General features: G+C 35.2%; 4 protein-coding genes across 5 annotated transcripts in view; 1 reads left to right on the plus strand and 3 right to left on the minus strand.

Annotated features, from left to right (window-relative positions):
• LOC134270174 (SH3 and multiple ankyrin repeat domains protein 2-like) overlaps positions 1-2,649 on the minus strand; it is a 60,865-nt gene extending 58,216 nt beyond the window's left edge. Inside the window, exon 1 of one of the 2 annotated variants that reach the window (XM_062752359.1) lies at positions 2,626-2,649. The gene's annotated coding sequence lies outside the window, so the exon portion shown is untranslated. Of the gene's footprint in view, positions 1-1,190; positions 1,283-2,625 lie in introns of those variants that run through there. The other variant, XM_062752358.1, reaches the window with a different exon arrangement.
• A 7,743-nt stretch (positions 2,650-10,392) lies between these two features.
• LOC134270172 (uncharacterized) lies at positions 10,393-12,012 on the minus strand. Its single transcript, XM_062752353.1, has one exon. The coding sequence runs from the start codon at positions 12,010-12,012 to the stop codon at positions 10,393-10,395; it is 1,620 nt and encodes a 539-aa protein (XP_062608337.1).
• Positions 12,013-14,276: 2,264 nt separating this feature from the next.
• LOC134270173 (uncharacterized) lies at positions 14,277-16,214 on the plus strand. Its single transcript, XM_062752354.1, has one exon. It carries the CDS (start codon positions 14,277-14,279, stop codon positions 16,212-16,214), a length of 1,938 nt encoding a protein of 645 aa, XP_062608338.1.
• A 1,858-nt stretch (positions 16,215-18,072) lies between these two features.
• Positions 18,073-21,922, minus strand: LOC134270171 (carbohydrate sulfotransferase 11-like). Its single transcript, XM_062752352.1, has 2 exons — positions 21,792-21,922; positions 18,073-19,190 (listed from the first exon to the last, which is right to left on the minus strand). Exons 1-2 carry the CDS (start codon positions 21,861-21,863, stop codon positions 18,087-18,089), a joined length of 1,176 nt encoding a protein of 391 aa, XP_062608336.1. The 5' UTR covers positions 21,864-21,922; the 3' UTR covers positions 18,073-18,086.
• Between the last annotated feature and the right edge of the window lie 5,947 nt (positions 21,923-27,869).

Consider the following 27,869-nt stretch of genomic DNA (forward strand, 5'->3'; position numbering starts at 1 on the left):
CATGAACGAATTTAAAATGATCGAGGCAAAATTGATTGCAAGTGTGAAAGGGTGAAAATAAAAACAGGGTGAAAATATCCCTTATACAGTTAATATATGGATGATGTGACAACAACCAGATATCAAGAACCACTTCATAACTTCTTTTATGGACCTTATAGTAAGACTGTGCAATGCAAAACTATCAATTGAATCTTTTATAAACTTTCTAAACAAATCATTAGCCATAAAAAGAGCTATTACATGTGTGTGTGTGTCAAACATGATTACATATATATAGCAGATACAATGCTATTTGTCAGTGAGCATCTTGAAATATATACAACAAAACTTGTTTAGTACGAACACAGATATTGCGAATTCACATGCAGATATAGCGAAGTTATTTTGGATCCCCAGCTATATAAATTTAAGAATTCCTTATATTGATGTAACAAATTATGGATATAGCGTAGCAATTTCATAGGTCCCAGTGACTTCGTTATAACCGAGTTTTACTGTATTTCCATTTGAGAATAAGATAAAACTATAATCCCTAGAACCACAATCCATCCTGCTAAATTAAGTAAATCTATAATGATATCTTGCTAAAAAAGACAGCATTCTGATACGTTATCTCAACTTACTTGCTTGTCCAAAAATTAGCAGAGAAGTTTTATCATAAAAACTCCCATGGCAGCTACTAATATACAACTTTGAAACAGGTACATGATTTTTAATTTCGATCCCTATTATCTAGATACTTCAAGCTTGAAATCCTTTGTATTCAATATTATAATACACATACCGGTATACATTAGATAAATCTTCATCAAACTCCATCAGAAAGTTTCCTTTTGAGTAAATAAAACCCATAATTCCAAGGATAATTAAACAATTCATTATTTCAAAAAACAAATCTTTATCATTTTTTTGTTAATGAGAAATTGGACAACAAATAAGTATGTATCAATCTTCTTCGTTTTGGAAAAAAACAGCAATGTATAATGCCATACTATGTTGGCATTCTTTGGCATAAGGGGTGGGGCACATTTGACCATTTGTCTAAGACTGCATCAACAAATCTATGTGTGATATACATTGAAGTATTTTTCAATAATATTTTAGCTCAATTTTCAAATTCTATCATTTCCAACAAAGGAAACAAAATCTGCTCAAAAATATCATTTTAGAAGAAAATCATGACTTACTAGATTTGTGAAGTTGTCCACGCCCTTTAAGACTGAAGTAACAGAACTAAAATCAATACCAATAACATATACACCTAGCAGAGCCATTAATATTGAAAATATCTATTTCATACCTCTGTAGCTAAAATCTCTAATTCCTCACTGAAAACATCTTATATCCCCAAAGAATTACGTAACGAAAGTTTGAACGGAAAAACATAATGAATGAAGATATAGTCTGAATAAATCCATGACAAAAGTTGTCAACACATAACACGACCAGACCCACTGACACTCAAAGCAGGTAAAACACAATTTCTACAATAAAAGGTTTCCATGGCAACACGGCACACAAAATGGGAGAAAAACTTCCTCTGATTGATTTCAACAAAATACAATTATTGTCATACGGGAAAACGTGACGGCAATTATGATGATTAATGAAATGGAAAACTAGCTTGATAAAATGGAAATCTGAATTCAGCTGTTAATAAAATTGTTGATCATAAGATTTTTTATATTAAATATAATATATCCAAAATTCAAAGTATCTAAGAGTAGATATTAGTTATCACTTAAAATGCATTCTGTGGATAATGACAAATTTGTATCAATTTGTATTCAGTCATTAAAAAGACCATTCAATATGTCCAAAACCTCAAACGTATCACCTTACCATATATATGTTTAGAACCACAAATTAGTTTTCACAGTCAGAAAAAAATATACAGCTACATCCTTGTATCTAATATGATATACTATGCTAGTATTGATTCATCTCAATACATGGACATTTTCATTGCCATTTTATGTTTGTATGAACAGCTGTGCAACACAATATGTTTTTGTTTGAATTATGCAGAGTATCTTTAATCTTTTTTTTCCTATATCCTAAATCTTCCAACAAAACAATGAGTCACACTGGTCAACATCAAAATCATTATTAGTTTATACATTTAAGCACAAGAGTTGGGGAGTTGGGTGTTGCGATATATTTAATATTAGCTGCAACTGGAGACAGGGTTACATTATATTGCAGCAAATCTATTATAATAACTCAGTGCGATGTATTTCTGAGCTTGTTTTATACATCATGTCGAGTTTCTATTACCATATCATTTGGCAGTACCAAATACTAACCATTAATGTAATCAAAATCCAGTCTAAGAATTTTCAGATCCTATCATTAGCAGAAATCCAGTTAACATGGTTAAGGGTGTGGGAGTTAGACCAATAAGTAAATTGTCACATTCATAAGTGAATTAGACAGTAGCTTGTTGTGGCTTAATTAACATTTCACTGATCAAAAAATAATACATAAGCATCCCACCCAACACCTTTCATTTTCATCTCATGCTTATACACACTTAAAAAACATTTTATGCAGCTTGAAAAGAAAAAAAAAATTAACTTATAAATTTACACTTTCATTTGACATTTAGAAAAAAATGCTTACCTAAATCATGTTGATCAGTCTTTGGTAGTGAATGCAAATCATCTTGAATCTTTTCTTTTTCAAGAATACAAAACTTCTGAGACAGCAATGCAGCTAAAATTGATATTTTCACATCAATATGCTTAAATATTCCTACAAAACACATATATAAATGTCTCAATACATATACATCTTCCAACTGGGAATTTTTCTTATAAAACTTAAATAATCAATATTTTATTTTTTAATATCTCTTTCCATTAAAGAAATAGGCGAATATTTCCTCTATCTAATTCTTCCAACACAGAAAGACTCTGACACGACCAATTATTTTCGGCCCTGTTAATTAAGTGCCTATGTATGTTTCAGTAGTGTAAAAATCCCCAGCTCTCAAACGTAAGTAAATCACATTCCGTGTACGAGGTGAAAAGTACATCAAATCTACATCATATACATAGCACACTTCTAAACATCCATTACCAGGGATGTCAATTACACAAATATTCATCAAAACTAACACAGAACTAATGACCTTCATTGCACCTCGTATTTACCTGTGTGTCCTTGTGATCATGTATATTTCATACCTGTACGTACATTTCTTCACAGTTTTCAATCATCTCCTCTGGGTGTATTGCATTATAGATGATGGTGTATAACAGTAAGCATGGTAAGTGGCTAAAAGGTGACTGTACGGTTCCAATGGCCTTAAAAATAATCAAAGAAGATTTAATATCATTCTATGAATAAAAATCAACATGTACACCCACAATTGTACACACTTACAACAGTGTACAAAGAATAAGAATAGTCTGTATGTTCAATAATAGAAAATTACTATTTGAAATACATAATTTTTTTTATATATGCACGCTTTTGAGGTACAACACCTCAGAAATCAATTGAAATATTATATTTTGGAAAAGCAATACTATTATTATGTCATAATGGATTTGAGATAATATTTTCAGATTAGTTGGGTCAATATACTGACTAACTTAATTTTCTCGTGACCCAATCATTCTTTTTCTCTTTTAAGATTTCCTGGAACTTGCTATCATTTAATATGTGCACATTTTGTACATTTGAATACCGGTATCAAGCTTTTTGTCCTGAGACCATCATATTACATTACATGTATATAAATATTGCATGTAGTTGAGCATAACATCAAAAATTTTCAATGTTACACTCAACTACATGCAATATTTATGATGTTAAACTGAATATTCAGGGATTTTCCACTCACTTTTGGGAATGGGGCTCAGGTCCTTGGAATTGGGAATTTAACAACATTTTATCAATATTAGGAAATTTTATTGTACAGTATGATGTTTATCAAGAAAAAAAACACTTAGATGAATAAAATTGATGTTTTAAATACACATTGTAATTATAATTTATATAGAACTATGAATCAGAGAATTGATCATTATAATAAAGTTTTACCCAAATTTCAAACCTGACCATGTTTGTACTTCATGAATTATGATCAAGTTTACCTCTAAAGTTCTTCTGCATTTCAATTATTGATGAACATATGTACATAATGTAGTTCATTTTTAGGGAAAAGGGAGGTGTTTTGCAATTGTGAGTAAGGCCCATATTCGACCCTACACAGGGTAGTGAGAAATCCCTGATATTTTATACAAATACATGTACATATTACAGACTACAGTGAACCTTACAGTCTTAAATTCTGCGCAGTCAACATTTTTTGGAATATCATCCATCGTCAAGCAATCGATGGAGGGCGTGGTTTCATTATTCAGCTGGGAGTAGTGTTTTTTAACAAATGATTCTTGACAAATCAGATTCAACCAATTTAAATGAAAATATAAGAAAATAAACTGATGACCTTGCTTAAAAAAATTCTTGTTTATAGAAAGCAAATTTTAGCAATTTAATATTATTGGTGTTTAGTATTGGGAAGTCCATATAATTATTATTCATTGATCAGAACTTAGCCAATTCACTTGCCAATGATATGACCTACCATTACATTCTCCTGAACACTGGTACAATTTTTTTCACCCCAGTATGAAGTTAAACTGCTATATGTAGCTGTAAAAACAAAGTTTTTTGTTTAGTGCATGGGAAGGTGAGCTTGCATTAGTGTTGAAGTAAAAAACTGGTACTACAATAAAGCATGCAACCAACAGTACCGGCTAAGCAATGTTTGTTACAAAAAATTTCATGTTAATTGCTGCAATATAATGGTAGGTTAACCCGTCCCTGTCCTGTCAGTAAAACTAAAAGGTACTGATCCCACAGTGCATATTGCCCCACTCCTAGAACAGTTAGGCAAGACCATGCCTGTGGAAGTCAAATCTCAGGCTGCGGAGCTAGTTAAAGAATTTGCAAACATCTTCGCTGTAGATAACCTTGATCTTGGAAACTTCTAATATTACTAAAACTATCTCAGGAAATTAGGGCGACACAAAAATTAGTGAGTGAATAGTGTTGTTCTGCTCCTCTACACACATAAAAAATTACATTAAAAAAAGAGGGTCTTGTTCAGCAAATAAGATTAAATTTTTTTGTTTTTTTAATATAACACTGTTTATAACAAACGGTTGAAGTTTGGGCAGGTAACGTTTCAGCAGGAATCTGTCAAGCAGAGTTGTTGTTTGATATCAGACACAGTGAGACACTTCTGCAATGGCCTCCATGACACTGTATTCAAAGGATTATAATAGTATATCGTTTAAAATGCAAGTTAGATAAGTCTTCGAACTATTTGGAATAAATCAACCTTTATAAACATGATGATGATAAAGACTGTAGCTCACACAATTAGCTCACACAATGAGGCATAAAAATCGTATTCAAATAAAATAAATGCTTTAAAATACATGTGCCAACCTGTACTTACCTCTCATGTGTGATATTAATGTACTTATATTTACATTTGTGACTTATTCATACTTTAAATTTGCCTGATTTTGACTTTTAACATGTGAAATGCGTTCTTAAAATAAATGTAAGACCTTTATGACGTCACTGAGAAATCCGAACATATATTTTATACACTATGACCTATTGACCCTGTACCTGTATTTATACAGTTATAAAAACGCTTGCTTTCAGTAGTGTTATATAAAGAAAAACATTTGCAAATGTAAATATTGAGGTATAAATTCGTATTCAAATAAAATAAATGCAATATATCTTGTGCTTATCATTGTGATGCACACTAATCAAGGAGAGGACTGTGAAGTGTGAACAGCTGGTGATCACAGCTACTTGGGTCTTGATTTATAAATATGTATGTACCTTATTGATATGTAAAAGGCTTATATATCAATAAGGTACATACGTATTTATAAACCAAGACCCAAGTACCTGTGCTGATGATTTGAAAAAGACGTCTGTGTCGACGAATCACGCTCGGAACCCTGGAGGCTGGATTCTAAGAATGAACGAGAACCTAGCAAGCTTACATGTATATTCTACTTCCTGACATATCCTATATTCATTCTCCAATAGCTTCACTGAGGTACTGAACATATATAAAAATATTTAAACGGCGCAAAAATGTCATTCAAAAAACTGGCTGTTCAGACTTTTGCATTTCCGGTAAAAGTAAATCCTAGAACCATAACGGTATAATAGTTCGACTGCCGGAAAGATCCGATACGAAGCTTGAAAGAAAACATAAACCAGAAACTTGATTAAGTAATCTACAACTTGTTTGATAAATGTTTTAGCTATAACAATTGACTAAAAAATATACATGAAAATCCCAACCATAGGCCTAATAGCCATTAATGTGAACCAAGAAAGATAACTCGAAGTAATTAATATGCATTCGAACTTGGATTCGAAGGAAAATGTGTTTATACATGTATACAGTTTATAGATATATCATTGATTAACAGATAGAAAGTATCACTTGATAACAAATTACAAAAAAAATATTTATCGAAACAAATCTTTTAAAAAGGTTTATTACTTTTTTTTAAAATTAAATATGCATAATAATTCCGTAATTTTAGTTAAAAGAAGAAGCAATATATATTTCAAAGAACAGTTTATGTCATATATTCGAACCCACAGTGACATTACAAGGGGGTAAGTTTCACTTTTGAGCCATAACCCCTCCTCCCCGACTCCCAGCAAAATTTGCTCTAGATACTCCTTTGTGAAAGTCCAATTCTGGGGCCATGTTTTCCGGCCCGCTATTTAAGCCTCATGCATGTACCATAGAACTAAACAACCCCTCTCGTCTAGGCAAATTCTAAAGTAAAATTATCTAGAAGAAAATGGGTGATATAAAATTTAATTGTAATTTATTATAGGCTTCGGAACCGGGGGAGGGGGGGGGGGGGTTCCGAGGCTTACTTGCAAAGGATAGACATAATTACAAGGTATTGCTCATTGGAGCGTAGGTTTAGCCCTGCACACTTTCAATGACCTTAATCAGTCTCGTTTAAAAAATTTGGCATTGAAAGAAGTTCAATGGCAGTGGCGGATTTAAATGGGGGCGCCCCCGCCCCCCCCCCCAAATTGTCAAAGTTGGCGTAAATCAAATATGTCTACTTGGTAGACCTCATTTTTACCCTACAAAATCTCTAGAATCCAGGAGCTACTGGACCCACTGGGGGCCTCAAGGCGGCCCCCAGACCCCTTGCCTAATTTTGGCGCCCCCTCTAACTCCAAATCCTGTATCCGCGCCTGAATAGTGTTGTTAAATTTTTTTTGAAAAGCTGGTACTGTAAAAAATTAAGTTCAGTGGTGTTGTTTAATTGAAGTATATTAGTCTTCCAATTTGATTTTTATTTGCCATAGTGATCACAATAAAAACTTTGATTTACCATAGTGATCACAATAAACACGTTGATTTACTTTGGTAAAACTTTTATTTACTATAATGATCACAATAAATATTTTGATTTACTATGGTAAAAATTTTATTTACTATAGTGATCACAATAAATGCTTTGATTTACTATGGTAAAACTTTGATTTACTATAGTGTTTACTTTGACACTTTCATTGACTACAGTCAGCTTTAGTATTTTTTGTTAAGGTTACTCCTATCACATGTATTTAGTGTTTATATGTCTCAGTTGATTCGATACGCAAGAGCTCAACACATAGAAGCAATCTGTTAAATGCGACAAGCGTAAAATAAAATTGCCACCCGGCACCACGTGTGCCGACGGAAGAGGACCTGACACCTGAATCGGTGTTTCGGGCACATTTTAGGAATGTTCCAGGGTCTGCCACTCATCAGAGGTCCAACCCAAATTAAGTTATCATATTTTAGTTGTATATCTCTGGCATGGTGGTGTTTCATGCAATAATATTTGTAGTGGACATGTATTCTGTTACTGTTCCACTAATTAAGCTTTGTGAATAAAAAGCTTTATGTTTTGGATATGTCAATGAATAAGACAATATCAAGGAGAATTAATATTCTCTGTGGTGCGAGCTTAAATTGTTTGCTCGTCTTGTTTTGTGGTACATGTTGTACTAAACGGCTCTTAGATAGAGCTGCAGTTGAGATTCGTTAGAATCGGGCGGGGCGACCGTCACATAGTCGCGCTGGAAGAGTTAATGCACATGGCACGAGAAAGCGCATTGGTTGTTTGTTTGGAGTGTTGGGTAATTGACAGCCACCTGTTCCCTGATATCTGCTTTGCATGCTTTTCGCTATCACGGATTGTCTGATTTGTTAATTGATATGCTATCTGTTCGAGTTTAAGAGCTCATTTAAGTTTCTATTTCGCTTGTATCCAATGATAGGAGGCATAGGAAATAACTCAGAACACTGTTTATCCTTTTGAATTAATTTCCAATGTTTGCGTAATATTTTCCCCAGTTTTCTGACTGCAGGATTGTACTTGGTAACAAGCACAGAGGGCGGTCTGTTAGATTTAGTCTTGCTATTTTTTAGCAATTCCTGTCTATTAATTGTTTGCGTTTCTGAAACAATACTGTCTATTTCAGATTCCGAGTACCCCCTTGATATGAGTCGTTCCTTGAACTGTGAAATTAATTGTTTGGTTTTGTGTGGGTCAGAGGTGTTCCTCTTATGACGGATAATTTCCCCCTTAATAAATCCTCTGAAGGTAGCATTGGGATGTGCACTGCTGCGATGCAGATACATAAATGTTTCTGTAGGTTTGATGAAGGTTTCAAAGTCTAAGACTCCGGACTGTTTAAATCTCTGTCCTTTGTAGACTTTTGTGTCCAAAAACACAGTCTCGTTTAAGTGAATATTGTATGTAAATTTCAGGTATTTGTGCTCCTGATTTGCAAGTTCAAAAAACTGCAGTATTTCACTTTCTGTGGCGTCCATTGCCATAAAACCGTCATCTCTGTATCTAAAGTGAGCCAGAATTTTGTTTTTATGATTGTATTTTTTGATAATATTTTCAAGGATATCAAAAAGGCGCAGGTCACATATCTCGGAGGACGGGACCGCCCCCATACTGGCTCCTAATATTTGTTTATACAGGTGACCATTAAATTCAAATTCATTGTTCTCTAACAGAATTTGTAACAATTTGATTAGGTAACTGATATCTGGGATCGGTATTGTAACATCAGTTTGTTTCAATTTTGTGAGTGCTTTTGCTGCAGATTGGAGAAGTTCCGTGGCTGTCATGTTAGTATACATGGAAGTTACATCATAGGTAACTAGCCGGGTTTCGGGTTTCAAATGCAGGGATTCAACTTTGCTGATAAAGTGTTTGGTATCTCTGACATATGTGTGTTGTTTTTGTACTAATGGCACAAGGAAGTAGTCTATGAAGTGCCCTATAGGCATTGTAGGGGAGGCGCATTGAGAGATAATTGGCCTCCCCGGTATACTCATTCCACGCTGCAAGGCCTCGGCCCCTTTGAAGTTTTCAATGTCAGAAATGCAGATTTTATGTATTTTAGGTAGTAAGTATAACCTGCCAGGGTAAAATAAAGTTGCCACCCGGCACCACGTGTGCCGACGGAAGAGGACCTGACACCTGAATCGGTGTTTCGGGCACATTTTAGGAATGTTCCAGGGTCTGCCACTCATCAGAGGTCCAACCCAAATTAAGTTATCATATTTTAGTTGTATATCTCTGGCATGGTGGTGTTTCATGCAATAATATTTGTAGTGGACATGTATTCTGTTACTGTTCCACTAATTAAGCTTTGTGAATAAAAAGCTTTATGTTTTGGATATGTCAATGAATAAGACAATATCAAGGAGAATTAATATTCTCTGTGGTGCGAGCTTAAATTGTTTGCTCGTCTTGTTTTGTGGTACATGTTGTACTAAACGGCTCTTAGATAGAGCTGCAGTTGAGATTCGTTAGAATCGGGCGGGGCGACCGTCACATAGTCGCGCTGGAAGAGTTAATGCACGTGGCTCGAGACAGCGCATTGGTTGTTTGTTTGGAGTGTTGGGTAATTGACAGCCACCTGTTCCCTGATATCTGCTTTGCATGCTTTTCGCTATCACGGATTGTCTGATTTGTTAATTGATATGCTATCTGTTCGAGTTTAAGAGCTCATTTAAGTTTCTATTTCGCTTGTATCCAATGATAGGAGGCATAGGAAATAACTCAGAACACTGTTTATCCTTTTGAATTAATTTCCAATGTTTGCGTAATATTTTCCCCAGTTTTCTGACTGCAGGATTGTACTTGGTAACAAGCACAGAGGGCGGTCTGTTAGATTTAGTCTTGCTATTTTTTAGCAATTCCTGTCTATTAATTGTTTGCGTTTCTGAAACAATACTGTCTATTTCAGATTCCGAGTACCCCCTTGATATAAGTCGTTCCTTGAACTGTGAAATTAATTGTTTGGTTTTGTGTGGGTCAGAGGTGTTCCTCTTATGACGGATAATTTCCCCCTTAATAAGGTAGCATTGGGATGTGCACTGCTGCGATGCAGATACATAAATGTTTCTGTAGGTTTGATGAAAGTTTCAAAGTCTAAGACTCCGGACTGTTTAAATCTCTGTCCTTTGTAGACTTTTGTGTCCAGAAACACAGTCTCGTTTAAGTGAATATTGTATGTAAATTTCAGGTATTTGTGCTCCTGATTTGCAAGTTCAAAAAACTGCAGTATTTCACTTTCTGTGGCGTCCATTGCCATAAACCCGTCATCTCTGTATCTAAAGTGGGCCAGAATTTTGTTTTTATGATTGTATTTTTTGATAATATTTTCAAGGATATCAAAAAGGCGCAGGTCACATATTTCGGGGGACGGGACCGCCCCCATACTGGCTCCTAATATTTGTTTATACAGGTGACCATTAAATTCAAATTCATTGTTCTCTAACAGAATTTGTAACAATTTGATTAGGTAACTGATATCTGGGATCGGTATTGTAACATCAGTTTGTTTCAATTTTGTGAGTGCTTTTGCTGCAGATTGGAGAAGTTCCGTGGCTGTCATGTTAGTATACATGGAAGTTACATCATAGGTAACTAGCCGGGTTTCGGGTTTCAAATGCAGGGATTCAACTTTGCTGATAAAGTGTTTGGTATCTCTGACATATGTGTGTTGTTTTTGTACTAATGGCACAAGGAAGTAGTCTATGAAGTGCCCTATAGGCATTGTAGGGGAGGCGCATTGAGAGATAATTGGCCTCCCCGGTATACTCATTCCACGCTGCAGGGCCTCGGCCCCTTTGAAGTTTTCAATGTCAGAAATGGAGATTTTATGTATTTTAGGTAGTAAGTATAACCTGCCAGGGCGGAATGTAAGGGACTGCGACAGAAATCTGTGGGTAATACTGTCGATTTCAGAATTGATTTGCATTTCACATACAATCTTGTTGATCAGATCGTGTATTTCATGTGTTCTGTCTTTGTGAATTGCGGCGTAATGAATGCCGTCATTTAATTGTCTTAGTCCCTCCGCTGCATAATTTGTGCGGTTCTGAACTACAACAGTAGTAGATTTGTCTGCCTTTTTTATTACAATGTTTGTCTCGTTTCGGAGACTGGTCAGCGCATTCCGCTCTTTTTTTGTTAAATTATCTCTAAATTTGTGAAAGTGGATTTTACATAGCTCCATTTTGGTTGCATAGAGATAATTTTCTAAAGCTGTGCACGTTGTGTTGCCGGGATTATAATTCGTATTGATATATAAGGGATGCAATTGTTTATCATCCTCATTTGTATGAAAGAGTATCTTGCATCTCATTTTCCTGGCTAGTTCATTGAAGCTACAGATCAAATTCTGTCTTATATTTTGCGTCCCTGGTGTGGGAATAAATTTGAGACCTTTGCTAAGTAAAGATGTTTCAGCTTCAGACAGAGTATAATCTGAGAGATTGAGAACATTGTTATTAGTGTTCTCTGACAGGCGTTTAATACGCCTGATATTGCGAGCTTTTCTGTTGTTCGCTCGTCTTATTTTATATTTTTTCTGTTTTTGCGTTTTGGAGAGCCTCCTGCTAGGCATGTTAGCGTAGTGCCGATCTGGGAGCCAAATCTGCATTGATTGCTAAGAAAAGTGAACAAGGTATGATCAACAGGGGTTCCCTGGGGGTGTAATTCAACCGCGCAGATTAACATGCGGGTTTATCTTGGGGCACCGGCAGGCATGCGTTTACTTCTTAGGTGCAGTAAAGATCTGTGAATACCTGCATGATGCAATAGGTAAAAAGCATGATTATATTGTTTGACATCAAGCTTGCTGCGGGACAAAGTATAGGTTCTGTCCAGCAGGATGGGGATATGGTGTGTGTTCAAACCCTGAGGTTAAGAGTGACACTGAGAATTCTTGTAGATGTTGCAGTCAGGTTAATTTCTAGTTGGCGCACATTGTGCAATTGTAATTGTAAATTCCCTTGTTTTGGTGATTATATCAATAAACGCCTTTTTATGCACTAAGAGGTATGCCAAACCATACCTATAGTTGAAGATGGAGATAGACTGTGACTGTTAACTATGATTTATTGTACATATATTTTAATATGTTAAGGTTTTCATAGTACAAAATATGTTTGTTTTAAGTTTATAAGCTCAATGTACAATAAACGTTTCTTCTTTAAATGGTTCATAAGTTTGATATGGCGGTAGATCTTACCATATGTATAAGCAGTCCAACAATATCAATTGTCCCGTGTATATACACGTAAGATATGGCGTTCAACCATCACAATTGATTATATGACAGGTAACTAATCATGTCACTTATGAGTTGGATCTTGTAGCATATTGGTCAATTTCCTTAGTTCTTGGATAATAGACGGTTGGGCGGTCCTGGATCTTCTCTGAGCATTGTCACGTCCTCTAGACCATGGTCTAGGCTGGCTGGTCCTTGGGCGTTTCTGCTCGTCATGTCTAGCGGGTGCACGCATTTTGTATTGATTTATCTTCTCAGTCCACTTTTGTTTGAGAACTTCCAGGTCAGAAAAGAATTTGGCCCGGTGAGTGCCCGCTTCACGATCATTTATCGTTAATTTGTTTTTGGTCTCGGTTACTTTTTCCTTGATTTCCTCGTTTTTTTCGCGGATGATATGTGCACATTTTTCTTGTAGTGTGGTTATGAGTTTGAGGAGCCCCTTCTGATGGAGGTCTTTGATGATGCCCTTAAATATTTCCTGGCTAACTTCATCACAGCTTGCTGTAAAGTTTATCTGAAAGCTGAGGAAGGCGGGTAGATTTGGATTTTCCGCACCGGTGTCCACCTGGTCGATGCAATGTTTGATGGTGGCGATTCTGTGTCTTTTAAACATAAGAGTGTCAACTTCCTTGATGGTGCTCTCCACCATTTTTTGGTATTCTTCACTTTTACTCGCTGATGCGACGAGTGTTGTTTCGTTTAGGTCCAGATCAGGATCACTATCGTACATGTAGTCGGGTGGTGTGTCCTTTTGTTTTTGGCCCGGTGTAGGGTAGCTGTGCGTCAAATCAAGATTGTCAGTCTCCATGTCATTGTTATCCATGTTTGCCATATTCCAATGTAGCAATGGAGGGATAAAACTGCTTTTGGTGGATTTACGGAGACCTGAGGACATTTGTTGTGAATTCAGAATTCTTAATGACACTTGGATCTTATAAAAAGTGTTTTTGTAGTTTTGTGGGGGGTACGTCCTAATTAAGCGTAATTCCCCGCTATTGAAATGTGACCGAGCTGCATATAGGTGTTGAGTTTGATTTATTAGCATCCATGTGAAATTGTGAATTTCAATTTCCGCTGAGATCATATTAAAATATATGTACAATAAATCATAGTTAACAGTCACAGTCTATCTCCATCTTCAACTATAGGTATGGTTTGGCATACCTCTTAGTGCATAAAAAGGCGTTTATTGATATAATCACCAAAACAAGGGAATTTACAATTACAATTGCACAATGTGCGCCAACTAGAAATTAACCTGACTGCAACATCTACAAGAATTCTCAGTGTCACTCTTAACCTCAGGGTTTGAACACACACCATATCCCCATCCTGCTGGACAGAACCTATACTTTGTCCCGCAGCAAGCTTGATGTCAAACAATATAATCATGCTTTTTACCTATTGCATCATGCAGGTATTCACAGATCTTTACTGCACCTAAGAAGTAAACGCATGCCTGCCGGTGCCCCAAGATAAACCCGCATGTTAATCTGCGCGGTTGAATTACACCCCCAGGGAACCCCTGTTGATCATACCTTGTTCACTTTTCTTAGCAATCAATGCAGATTTGGCTCCCAGATCGGCACTACGCTAACATGCCTAGCAGGAGGCTCTCCAAAACGCAAAAACAGAAAAAATATAAAATAAGACGAGCGAACAACAGAAAAGCTCGCAATATCAGGCGTATTAAACGCCTGTCAGAGAACACTAATAACAATGTTCTCAATCTCTCAGATTATACTCTGTCTGAAGCTGAAACATCTTTACTTAGCAAAGGTCTCAAATTTATTCCCACACCAGGGACGCAAAATATAAGACAGAATTTGATCTGTAGCTTCAATGAACTAGCCAGGAAAATGAGATGCAAGATACTCTTTCATACAAATGAGGATGATAAACAATTGCATCCCTTATATATCAATACGAATTATAATCCCGGCAACACAACGTGCACAGCTTTAGAAAATTATCTCTATGCAACCAAAATGGAGCTATGTAAAATCCACTTTCACAAATTTAGAGATAATTTAACAAAAAAAGAGCGGAATGCGCTGACCAGTCTCCGAAACGAGACAAACATTGTAATAAAAAAGGCAGACAAATCTACTACTGTTGTAGTTCAGAACCGCACAAATTATGCAGCGGAGGGACTAAGACAATTAAATGACGGCATTCATTACGCCGCAATTCACAAAGACAGAACACATGAAATACACGATCTGATCAACAAGATTGTATGTGAAATGCAAATCAATTCTGAAATCGACAGTATTACCCACAGATTTCTGTCGCAGTCCCTTACATTCCGCCCTGGCAGGTTATACTTACTACCTAAAATACATAAAATCTCCATTTCTGACATTGAAAACTTCAAAGGGGCCGAGGCCCTGCAGCGTGGAATGAGTATACCGGGGAGGCCAATTATCTCTCAATGCGCCTCCCCTACAATGCCTATAGGGCACTTCATAGACTACTTCCTTGTGCCATTAGTACAAAAACAACACACATATGTCAGAGATACCAAACACTTTATCAGCAAAGTTGAATCCCTGCATTTGAAACCCGAAACCCGGCTAGTTACCTATGATGTAACTTCCATGTATACTAACATGACAGCCACGGAACTTCTCCAATCTGCAGCAAAAGCACTCACAAAATTGAAACAAACTGATGTTACAATACCGATCCCAGATATCAGTTACCTAATCAAATTGTTACAAATTCTGTTAGAGAACAATGAATTTGAATTTAATGGTCACCTGTATAAACAAATATTAGGAGCCAGTATGGGGGCGGTCCCGTCCCCCGAAATATGTGACCTGCGCCTTTTTGATATCCTTGAAAATATTATCAAAAAATACAATCATAAAAACAAAATTCTGGCCCACTTTAGATACAGAGATGACGGGTTTATGGCAATGGACGCCACAGAAAGTGAAATACTGCAGTTTTTTGAACTTGCAAATCAGGAGCACAAATACCTGAAATTTACATACAATATTCACTTAAACGAGACTGTGTTTCTGGACACAAAAGTCTACAAAGGACAGAGATTTAAACAGTCCGGAGTCTTAGACTTTGAAACTTTCATCAAACCTACAGAAACATTTATGTATCTGCATCGCAGCAGTGCACATCCCAATGCTACCTTCAGAGGATTTATTAAGGGGGAAATTATCCGTCATAAGAGGAACACCTCTGACCCACACAAAACCAAACAATTAATTTCACAGTTCAAGGAACGACTTATATCAAGGGGGTACTCGGAATCTGAAATAGACAGTATTGTTTCAGAAACGCAAACAATCAATAGACAGGAATTGCTAAAAAATAGCAAGACTAAATCTAACAGACCGCCCTCTGTGCTTGTTACCAAGTACAATCCTGCAGTCAGAAAACTGGGGAAAATATTACGCAAACATTGGAAATTAATTCAAAAGGATAAACAGTGTTCTGAGTTATTTCCTATGCCTCCTATCATTGGATACAAGCGAAATAGAAACTTAAATGAGCTCTTAAACTCGAACAGATAGCATATCAATTAACAAATCAGACAATCCGTGATAGCGAAAAGCATGCAAAGCAGATATCAGGGAACAGGTGGCTGTCAATTACCCAACACTCCAAACAAACAACCAATGCGCTGTCTCGTGCCACGTGCATTAACTCTTCCAGCGCGACTATGTGACGGTCGCCCCGCCCGATTCTAACGAATCTCAACTGCAGCTCTATCTAAGAGCCGTTTAGTACAACATGTACCACAAAACAAGACGAGCAAACAATTTAAGCTCGCACCACAGAGAATATTAATTCTCCTTGATATTGTCTTATTCATTGACATATCCAAAACATAAAGCTTTTTATTCACAAAGCTTAATTAGTGGAACAGTAACAGAATACATGTCCACTACAAATATTATTGCATGAAACACCACCATGCCAGAGATATACAACTAAAATATGATAACTTAATTTGGGTTGGACCTCTGATGAGTGGCAGACCCTGGAACATTCCTAAAATGTGCCCGAAACACCGATTCAGGTGTCAGGTCCTCTTCCGTCGGCACACGTGGTGCCGGGTGGCAACTTTATTTTACAACTCGAACAGATAGCATATCAATTAACAAATCAGACAATCCGTGATAGCGAAAAGCATGCAAAGCAGATATCAGGGAACAGGTGGCTGTCAATTACCCAACACTCCAAACAAACAACCAATGCGCTGTCTCGTGCCACGTGCATTAACTCTTCCAGCGCGACTATGTGACGGTCGCCCCGCCCGATTCTAACGAATCTCAACTGCAGCTCTATCTAAGAGCCGTTTAGTACAACATGTACCACAAAACAAGACGAGCAAACAATTTAAGCTCGCACCACAGAGAATATTAATTCTCCTTGATATTGTCTTATTCATTGACATATCCAAAACATAAAGCTTTTTATTCACAAAGCTTAATTAGTGGAACAGTAACAGAATACATGTCCACTACAAATATTATTGCATGAAACACCACCATGCCAGAGATATACAACTAAAATATGATAACTTAATTTGGGTTGGACCTCTGATGAGTGGCAGACCCTGGAACATTCCTAAAATGTGCCCGAAACACCGATTCAGGTGTCAGGTCCTCTTCCGTCGGCACACGTGGTGCCGGGTGGCAACTTTATTTTACACCCAAACAAATTCATGATACAAAGGTATCAACAGTCTCTTTTAAAGTCAACATTGTCTGTTAATGACCTTGTCAGCAAATTCCTATCATAAAGTTGTAAATTTATGTTTTTCATACAAGTGTTAAATCATTTTTTTCACATTGAATTGTCTACGAATTTTTCCGTTTGTCTGATCATGACAAGGAACACATGGCGGGTGTGACCGGTCAGCAGGGGATGCTTACTCTTCCATGGCATCCAATTCCACCTCTGGCCCTAAGACCATAAACTGAGAACAGACTTAAGTCAAAATTTTGATTTTTTTGTAAATTGAGCTTTATTCAATGTATTTGCTTTAAAATTTGCAATTTTTTGTAATATTTCTTTTCAAATATATAACGAAAATTTTTGTATCAATATCAAAATTATTTAAAAAGTTATAATAGTTTGAAATTTTGACCTAAGTCTATTCTCAGTTTATGGTCTTGGGGCCTTTTTTTGGTAAATTGTATTAGCTTTCAATTTGAATTTATTTTGTCTCAATGGATCGTAGAGATTGAATACTATCCTTTTTATATATATATCTCATACAAAAATTAGCCAATCTTCACAGACATAGGGAAAAGAAAATATGTTCAAATACTGTGTTGCATGGAAAGAACGACAAACAACGCTGGAATGATATATTTTCCATTTGTTTATTATGTGTTGGGACATACATGTAATTTGAAAACACGCATTCTTTGTGTTCAAAAATTAAATATATCTGAATGATTAAGCTGACGTTTTCTTTCGTTAAATATAGCCTTGGGAAAAGGATTATAATCAAAAATATGAAAATCAGGTCTTAGAGCTTCAGTAAGCATCCTTAGAGTTTTCTGAGGTACTGTTCTATAGATATTGTTAAAATATTTTGCTTTCTGTCTCATAAGCTCTTTGGGGTCAGAGTTTAAGTGAGCTAATTTCATAACTTTAATTAGCCGGATAGGGGTAATGTTTGCAGACTCTATTTCATTGAATGGATACGTTTGTTTGTCGCTGATGAGTCCTTTGATTTGCATATGTTTCCATGATCTGCGGTAGGCTTCATGCAGTGAAATACATTTCAATATCAGCTGTCTTCGGTCTTCTAAAGAGGTTGCGACATCAAGAAATATATCATCAACAACATTCTGTTTCATAGCTATTCCTCTGAATTTAGAAATATTCCAAGTTTTCATCAAAAACTGAACATCACTCTCGAATGTTTCCATTTTCCCAATAAAATCATAGGGAATTTGACAAGGTTTGCATTTGTCAAACATTGCCATGAAATGTGGATCTCTTTTCTTTATGAACTTTCCTTCCGCTTTGATGACGTATTCCACAATTTCTTGGAAAGTGATGTTGCTATGACAGGACATGGAATTTCTTTTGTGGTGTCTTATCTGCTCCCCAAAAAGGTTCCAGTAAAAAGGGTTTGCTGTATATACTTTGTCTAAATACCCCGATAGGAGTCTGTTGAAAGGATTTCTTGCAAACATGAATACGAAATTTGTTCTTAATGCAGCCAACACATTGTAAACTCTGTGTTCATAGAAAGACTGTCCTCTATCGTTGACATGCAATGGCAGGATTTGAAATGGACTATCTATGTTTGTTGAATCCAACATCTGAAGCACCCTCTTCCAGAAAGTTGAGCCAGCTTTTTCAACACTGCAGTATAAGATGTGATGAGACGTACTCATTTTAAAATGGGACTTCATGGTATACAGTGGTTCATTTCCAAAATTGAATTCTCTTCCCTTGCATGATTCTCTGTATTTCTGCAATCGTTTTATAAGGTATAATTCATTTATTTTTCTAGGGGGTGTCTGAAAATAAGAAAATTGTACACTTTAACTTCTGTATAATTATGCAAATTATATCACTTATCTAAAATCTTAATTATCTATTTAAGTTTGTGTCGCTTACGGAGCAGGGCGACGCGTAGAAATCACTTTACTTTACCCCATGCGCGGATCTAGAGGGGGGGGGGGGGGTCAGGAACCCCCCTGGAATTTGCAAGGTTATTAAATTTATATACACAAGCAAGAAAAAAGTTAACTTGGACCCCCGTCGGAAAACGCAGACCCCCCTGGTAAAGACGAATTTGTATGAAAGTGGTATGAAAAGTCAAATCTTTGAAGCATTCAAGGTCATCGACTAACCCCCCCCCCCCCCCCCCCCCCTCGAAAGAGGTTTTTGGAGCTTTGACGAGTTTAGGGTTTTTTTTTTTGCTTGTCAAGAAAAGAAATTTCTGGGTTGAAATATTTTTTGAGGACTAGGGTGGACCCCTCCCCCCTGGAAAAAAAATTCTGGATCCGCGCCTGCTTTACCCAATACATGTATCTACAATGTAGCTGTGTGTCCGTCTGTCAAACCTTATATCTAGACTGTAAAAGGTATGGACTTGATTAATATTTTGCATACATATACATCTTGGTCCAATGACTTTTGAAATGTACAGGGATTTTCCCCCTCGTGCCCCCTTAACTTGAAATTCAACTGAAATTTTAATACTATGAAAATACATCTGCATCGCCATATCGAAATATACGGACTGAACTCTCTCCATTGTCACAAATCTGGGGGGTTGCGGATTAAATCAGGATAAATTATTATTTCACAGTTTATCATTGAGTCAAATGCTGACTAACATTTTTCATTTTCATTGTTAAGTCCATTATTTACACACTGAATTGACGATGGATTTCCCCGTTATTGTCCAATGAAGACAAGGAGCACACGGCGGGTGTGACCGGTCGACAGGGGATGCTCACTCCTCCATGGACTAGATCCCACCTCTGATGTTTTGGAGGTCCGTGCTTGCTCTGCTCCTATTTTGTATTGCTTAATGAACCTTTTGAGCCTGTTCATTATCTCCATATATATGTTTCATTCAAATAATTACAATATATGTTTAATTTTGGTTTAGGAAATCCTATTTCAATAAACTACCATAATTTATATGATAACTTGTTTTAAAAATTACAGTTTTTTATACCGAGGATTTAAATTGTGCTGAACATGTTAAATGACACCAAGCAATGATTGGGCCAAAGTTTGTTTAACAGATCTAGAGAAAGATCAAGACATATAGTGCTATAGTTTGGCAATAACTCTTTCTTTCTCAATTTCAGAGAATGTAAAAGGGATGAAATGGGGTTTGATTCCATTGAATACACGAAAATGAGGACAGCCTTTTTAACATCATTATTAACTATTTGAAAAACCTTGTTTGAATTTTCTTCAGATAGACACAATTATACATGCATAATAGGATTAATTATGACAGATGTGACATTAAAGCAAACGATTTTATCAGTTTTATATCTTCATTTTTTTTCTTTAATGTATGCTTCCCTATGATTACAGCTGTAAATACCTTTTCACAATGCATTAACTTTCATTGATTTCCTTTACGATTCTAAAAACCTAATTTATTAGAAAGAGAAGTTGGAGAAGAAAAGCGTGTGTATACGTACATTGATATTTTGAAGACAAAGTTAAAAGCCGAAGGAACATAGCACCGATCAGTTGAAAAGACGTGTATAAAGGTAAATACACGTCACATCTTAATGAATTTCAAAAATAAAATTTATGTATTATGTGCGCAGATGTGGTTCAACGAAAAACAATTTATTTTTAAACTCAGTATTATTTTCCAGTTTTAGTTAATTCATGTAGTGATCTGAATAACTTAACAATCTACACAGCAAGACATCTCCCAAATGGTCGGTCAAAATGTGAATGAAATATTGAGAGAGAAAAAAAGAATATCAATCATGTTTAACAGTCCATTAAAAAGAATAGAAATCAGGAATAGAACAAACAAGGGCCTAAAAAACTTCAGACCCCATGATCATGAAACGTCTTAATTTTAAGACAAAGTATTCATACCGTATGTAAATGTTTTGGAATTTAAGTCAAGCAAATCAAAATTGAAATAAGTTTAAATATTAATTTACAAAAGTGTTGTTATCTGCAAATGTTGTGATACATTCAATAATTAATAAACATATTTTACAGGCATTTAAAATTTGACTGAAATCTATTTCTGTTTTATGATCCTTTGGCCAGATATGGGATCAGGTACCATAGAGGATTAAATATTCCCTCTCGACTGATCATACCCACAGTGCTCCTTGTCATGATCGGGCAACGGAAAATTCGTTATCAATAGTTATTAATAAAATGGGATAATAAATTATAACTTTGGAATGAATAAAAAAATGTTTCCTGGTGGGGTACAAAAAGTTTTGAGTTAGGCTCTTTCATTCGGTCTGGAGAAGGCAAACAAATATTTTTTTTTTTTAAATTGGCTTATTAAAGTAATTGAATAGTCAAAACATTTCTAAATGTGTATGGTCATTTCGCTCTAAAAAAGAAACTTTTACGTCAGTAATGAATTCTAATGAAAAACTTGCACTAACCAAGATTTTGTAAGAAATATTTCTGTGGCTGTTTTGCATGTTAGGAATTTCTTCTATGAAAAAGTCAGACATGTTGCGAATCGACAAATCCCTTTCTTTTACAGTTGCTCCATTTTTATAAAACTCTCCAAATTCTGCAAAATAATTTATGATTTTTAATTTATTAAAAATTATCCCTTCAGATAATATCTTATATAAGGGAAATTCTCTTACGCGTGTGCTTATTAAATATGCTATTTCTTTCTTTGACACCTACGAGAATCAATATAGAGAACTTCATTGTCGAGATATCAGGAAAAAACCCACCAGCATTTCGTGAATTTATGACTTTAAAATTGTATGTTTTACTTCATACGCTATATTTCAGAAATAGCATAAAATATGGTAAAATCTTTGCAAACATTTGAACAATTCCATCAGCTTCATAACAGCTTCATCAGCTAATACCCCATTCATACGACATGATCTGCATACTTCAGTATATTTTACTCATATGTAAATTTACTCACATGTGCAACTTTTGTCGTATGAACTGATTTGCTCACATGTAAATTCTGCACAGTTGAGTAAATTTACACCTGGTCAGGACTAGGTGCAAATTAACTTTTGCATACATGTTGTCGCAAATTATTAGTTCTTGTGAGTAAATTTTGTCGTATGAACACGCAGCAAATTTACTTATGTATGTATTTTGTTTTGTTTATTGCATAAATCTACATTTTAAGTGTTTTTTCAGTTGTTTATACATTGTAAAGTGTAAAATATCAGTCTGTTAACATGGCGGCTAGAAAGCAAAAGAAAAAAAAATGGATTTTTTATTGCCATCTTTGCTGTACATGTACTTCAAGGACAGCTGAAAGTAAAATTTAGAGTTGTGATAAGGGTATTGCTTTAAAGACTATAAAGGATACGCCAGGTTGTACTAGCACAGATCTTTCAAAAAATGGCTTTTTCAACTCTGAAAACAAGGATCCACACTATATCTACAGTCCCCCTGAGATAAATTTGAATTTCCAAAAACGTGTGCATCTTGCACCCTTTCTGGCAAACCTATGATTATGCCTCTAAATTATAAAAATATAGCTGTGGTCGCGCAAACATGTGTCCTGCAGGATCAATCAGTAGACCCCTTACAATTTAAGTACAGTACTGAGTAGTCTTCATGGGAATGCTCCGGAGCTTTGATAGGTATAGGCATTGCATCAATCGGGCTGGCCCCATTACAGATTGACTTTCTTCTACCTTTCTTTGATTTTAAACCGAAATTAAAACAAAACAAATGCGTGAATTGGAAATAAATACGAATCCATGAATCATGGAAGACTAAAAAATGCTTATTTTCAACAGTGTTATTAACATTCCTGTAACATAAATTTATACGTCAGTATACAGACATATAAATTGATGTTACAGGAATGTCAATAGCACTGTTGAAAATAAGCATTTTTTAGTATTCCATGATTCATGGGGATTCGTATTTATTTCCAATTCACGTATTTGTTTTGTTTTAATTCTTTTTTTAAATCGATTGCCCATTTCATTCTTCCGGAAAATATATGAAATATTCAAGCAGATACTTCAGAATGAACTCGCAAACTTGATGTACTGTAGATTTCCAAACACCAAAAAGATTTCCAGTCGTCCCTTATTGTGCTGAAGACACCAACCAGTAGTCAGCAATCTTTTTCTTAACACCGAACGCTCTAAAGTCTTAAGGACCGAGACCAAAGCATTATGCAACTTTAAACAATGATTTTAATCAATTTTTCTTTTTTCGTGTGTAAACTTTTTCTACGAGGGTTGTCCCGTAAAATCGTGGACAAAGCGTTTTTCTCGAAAAGTATTGGGCGCACTAAGCTGGAAATTTCAGTAGATGTTTATTTATCATATTTAAGTGCATGATAATTGTTTTGATAAAATATAGGCAAAAATAAAGATTTTATTATGCTTGAATGTGCACGTGGTATTGTCCTACGGAGCACGGACAAAAAAGCAAGGTTTTATTAAACAATACATAAGTTTGAATTCAAAATAAAAGTTTTAAATACATAAGATTTGGATTAAAATTATCCTAATTCAATTCCATAATCAATTTTTGTAGTCTTTGTAAAAATTTTAAGGCATTTGGTTAATTTTTGGCAGTTTCTCGAGCATTCGAAATGGGAAAGTGGTAAACAAAACACACGAAAAATTGCGACGCTTTATGACGTTACGGTGCACCGGAGAGCAGTTCCGTTTTAATTCGATGTTGTAATGACACTTTTAGAGACTTGAAATAACCATAGAAGAAAAAAGATTATAAAAATATCACCATATCTTAAGTATACAAATGAAATAGGAGTTTTCTTAGCGAATTCTTTTTTGATCGAGTCCCTGGGGAGTACAAAAGATACGGATAAACTCCTAATGTAATAGCAAAAGACGCTGTCACAGTAGACCGCCGATATGAGATTTTCTATAAGTTGAATGATGGTGAGAATATTGTCCGTAACTTACTGATAAATATTCAGAAGATCGCATGAGGGTGCCAGTTGGTTCTTTGGCTGTTTATAGAGACTAAAGAATGTGTATCAATGAAATTCCTAAATTTAAGTCTGACTAACCCAACTTCATTTTCAGCAAAGAAAAAACGTGACGCTGTTTTAGCCACTTTGACGTTATAATCCATGCGCCTTAAGGTGATACAATACATGGCATAAAATCTCATAATTTGTTTATTTATGCAAATATTTATCTGAAATTTGCTGTGTATATTACTAAAATATGAACTAAATAATAGTGAAAATTTCAGAACGCAGTGATGTTTATTTTTTACACTAGACAACTTGTCCACGATTTTACGGGACAACCCTCGTAGAAGTTCGCTTTTATCCGTACCAAAAAATAAATGGATAGGATTTCTCCCTAGTTTCTTTGAGGAACATTCAAAAGTTATTCTTATACCGAGATAGTACGAAAATAACCTTTCTATAAAAATCCACAATTTTGAATCTGTGGATCTCCTTATTTTATATGAATATACAAGGATTTACTTATAGTACATAAATCACGTCTGAACGCATAGCAAATTAACTTTTACTTACTTGTGTATATTTACTCATATGTAAATTTGCACACATAAGCAAATTTTCGTCGTATGAATGGGGTATAAGATAACATAGCGTTTGTTCAAAATCATGTAGGAAATCGAGTCCTTAATGAAGAATAAATAACACCCCCCCTTTTTCTTTTAGAAATCAGCAACATTTCTCAAAGATTTATATTTAAATATCTAAATAACGTTTACCAGGTAAACGTAGTGGGGGAAATTTTATAGTTTTTTTTAAAGAAAATTATAAAGATGCGCAAAATTGTAATAGAATAGATTTTTACAGAAAGCGATACGAAATCTTTTATCTAAGCACCAAAGGAAACGTAAGATGTCTTTATATTTTAAGGATTTATCATTAATGTCATTTCAAATCGAAAAAAAGTCAAAAAATAAATACTCAGTATAAATCCAAATATTATTGTTTTGTTTGTGTTAAGTATACACTTAAAGGTAAAATATCAACAATAATCGTACCTAGCATTTGCTTGATTCCAAGTAAAACTAAACAAATCAAAGTAAAAAGAAATACTCTCCTTTTAAATGTTCTCTTCCTCATCAGTCTCATGTTTTACAATATGAACTTATGATTTTGGAGATGATTGAAGATTAGAAGGGTATTTATCATCAACCTTGATATATATTCATATAAGAACATATGTGACTGTTTAATATTTAATCGATTTTCATTCTGTCATCGTCATTGAAATTACAACCAGATGCAACACATAAGAGTGAGAAAAAATCATTACTCTTTGCAAACTTATGTTTAGAATAATTGCATATCTTTGACCTCATTTACACGTATAGAATTTGTTTAAGTGTATTCATTTTTTATGATTCATTTCTTTTTTTAAATAAAGTTTCATTCAGTCAAGAAGAGTCCTTCAAATTCACCTTGGACTGTAAAATAAAGAAAATAGTTTTCTATATAAATATTTAAAACATTCTGAAACGGAAGAAAATTCAAAAATGTCGATATATTTGTTGCAAAATAGGGTACACATCATGTACAAACTTGGTAAGGTATTTTTTAAAAGAAAATAACATAGAAATAAAAATAAAATGTTACTAATCCAAAGTCCAAGCTTTCTTTTCTGAAATCATCGATGTCTGGATTTTCAATAAAAATGGAACTCATAATATTACTTACCTTTTTATTTCTCATTTGCAAAAATATTTTGTTAAAAAAGAAACAACTTGATTGTACGTGCGCAAGTACTTTGACGTTGATTTTAAAAACATACTCGAGCTTTTGATTGACAATATGCCCCGTTATTGGCAGACCTATTTTTTCATAAGAAGCAGAATTTGTTCAAAATCTTCACAAAATAAGAGAACACTTGTTTCTGGCCTTCAACTCGACATTAAGATCTAATATGACATATTGTAAAATAACAATAGTCATTTCCATTCCTATGTCGACACTATATACACGTTTTTCATTTTAATTGTAAGTCCATTATTTATACACTGATTTTTCAGTTATTTCCCGATGTGACCTGTCAGCAGGAGATGCTCACTCCTCCATGGCACCTGATCCCACATTTGATGTTTCGGTGGTCCGTGTTTGCTCTGCTCCTATTTTGTATTTTTTTAATGGACTTTGAGATTGAATACTGTTCGTTATCTCCATATCTTTCTTTTATCGATGAGCTTGAAATAAAAGATACATGAGAGTCTGACACATCTGTTTCATATTTGGATATTTTACTAGAAGGGAACGTAATTCATTATCAAACAACAAAGCCTTATGATAAGCCTGATGACTTTTACTTTTCAATCTTAAACTTTCCTAAGTAAACTTATGCAGCAATATATTGATTGATTGTATACTGTTTAACGTCCCTCTCCAGAATATTTCACTGATATGGAGACGTCACCATTGCCGGTGAAGGGCTGCAAATTTAGGCCTATGCTCGGCACTTAAGGCCTTTGAGCAGGGAGGGATCTTTATCGTGTCACACCTGCTGTGACACGGGGCCTCGGTTTATACGGTCTCATCCGAAGGACCGCTATGCAGCAATATACCCTCGTCAACTGCATACGGGGTTTATATCTCCCAGTTGATTCGATACACAAGAGCATGCTCTACTTACGAACAATTTCTAAAACGGGGTAAATTATTGAAAGTCAATTTGCTGAAACTAGAATATCAATGTTAAAAATGTTTGACACTTTTATGAATGGCACTAAACTCTCTTTACCCTCCTGTGTTCTTAAAAACGAATACATACAAATATTTCTAAGCGGCAAGACTTTCACTAAATGCTACACTTTGAACCTGCCGATGTTTTACAGTGAGCACCTTTGAGAATGATTACCTAGGTAGAACTCACGTGACTTTAAGTATTTTAAATAATTCATTCCACACGTGGGTTCAGCATGGGTCATACTATATAAATATTGCATGTAGTTGAGTGTAACATTGAAAATTTTCACCCCAAGAAAACCATTGTCAACCGAGGCGCAGCCGAGGTTGACAATGGTTTTCGAGCAGTGAAAAATTTCAATGTTACACTCAACTACATGCAATATTTTTTATATTTCACTGAATGTTTTATAAAAATACATTTAACAGTGAACCGTGCGCGCATAAATTCCGAGCAGTCGCTATTTTTTGGAATACCACCCGTCGTCAAGCAGTGTTTACTGTTGCTACGCTGAATTTCAATTCAGCATCTGTTTTTTATCAAATGTTTCTCGACGAATCAGATTCGAGTAATTTACATGAAAGTATAATATAGGTAAATAGCTCTCACTTGCTTTTGGAAAAACATAAGAATTTTAAGGTTACTTAAAATACTTTATCAGTGTTTATGTATATTGATAATGTTTTTCTTTGTCAAATGCGGGAGTTATCGCTCTTGCGATGTACTCCAGCTGAATTTCCATAGCATCTTCTTACATGGTAAGCTATGTGAATGCTGCAAGATAGAACCAATGGAATCGTTTCGCGGGAAACTGAAGGTACGTCTCTTTTGAGACAG

Source organism: Saccostrea cucullata, unplaced genomic scaffold (assembly GCF_032062105.1).
Source record: "Saccostrea cucullata isolate Sc308-1 unplaced genomic scaffold, CSIRO_AGI_Scuc_v1 ctg1218, whole genome shotgun sequence".
In the NCBI taxonomy this organism is placed as follows: domain Eukaryota; kingdom Metazoa; phylum Mollusca; class Bivalvia; order Ostreida; family Ostreidae; genus Saccostrea; species Saccostrea cuccullata.

Bases quoted from the DNA above. Each gene is read 5' to 3' on its own strand.
- LOC134270172 (XM_062752353.1), bottom strand. From the start codon at position 12,012: ATGCCTAGCAGGAGGCTCTCCAAAACGCAAAAACAGAAAAAATATAAA.
- LOC134270173 (XM_062752354.1), top strand. From the start codon at position 14,277: ATGCCTAGCAGGAGGCTCTCCAAAACGCAAAAACAGAAAAAATATAAA.
- LOC134270171 (XM_062752352.1), bottom strand. From the start codon at position 21,863: ATGTCTGACTTTTTCATAGAAGAAATTCCTAACATGCAAAACAGCCAC. The intron at 19,191-21,791 runs GTTAGTGCAAGT...TCTTATTTTCAG, and splicing joins ATATTTCTTACAAAATCTTG to ACACCCCCTAGAAAAATAAA.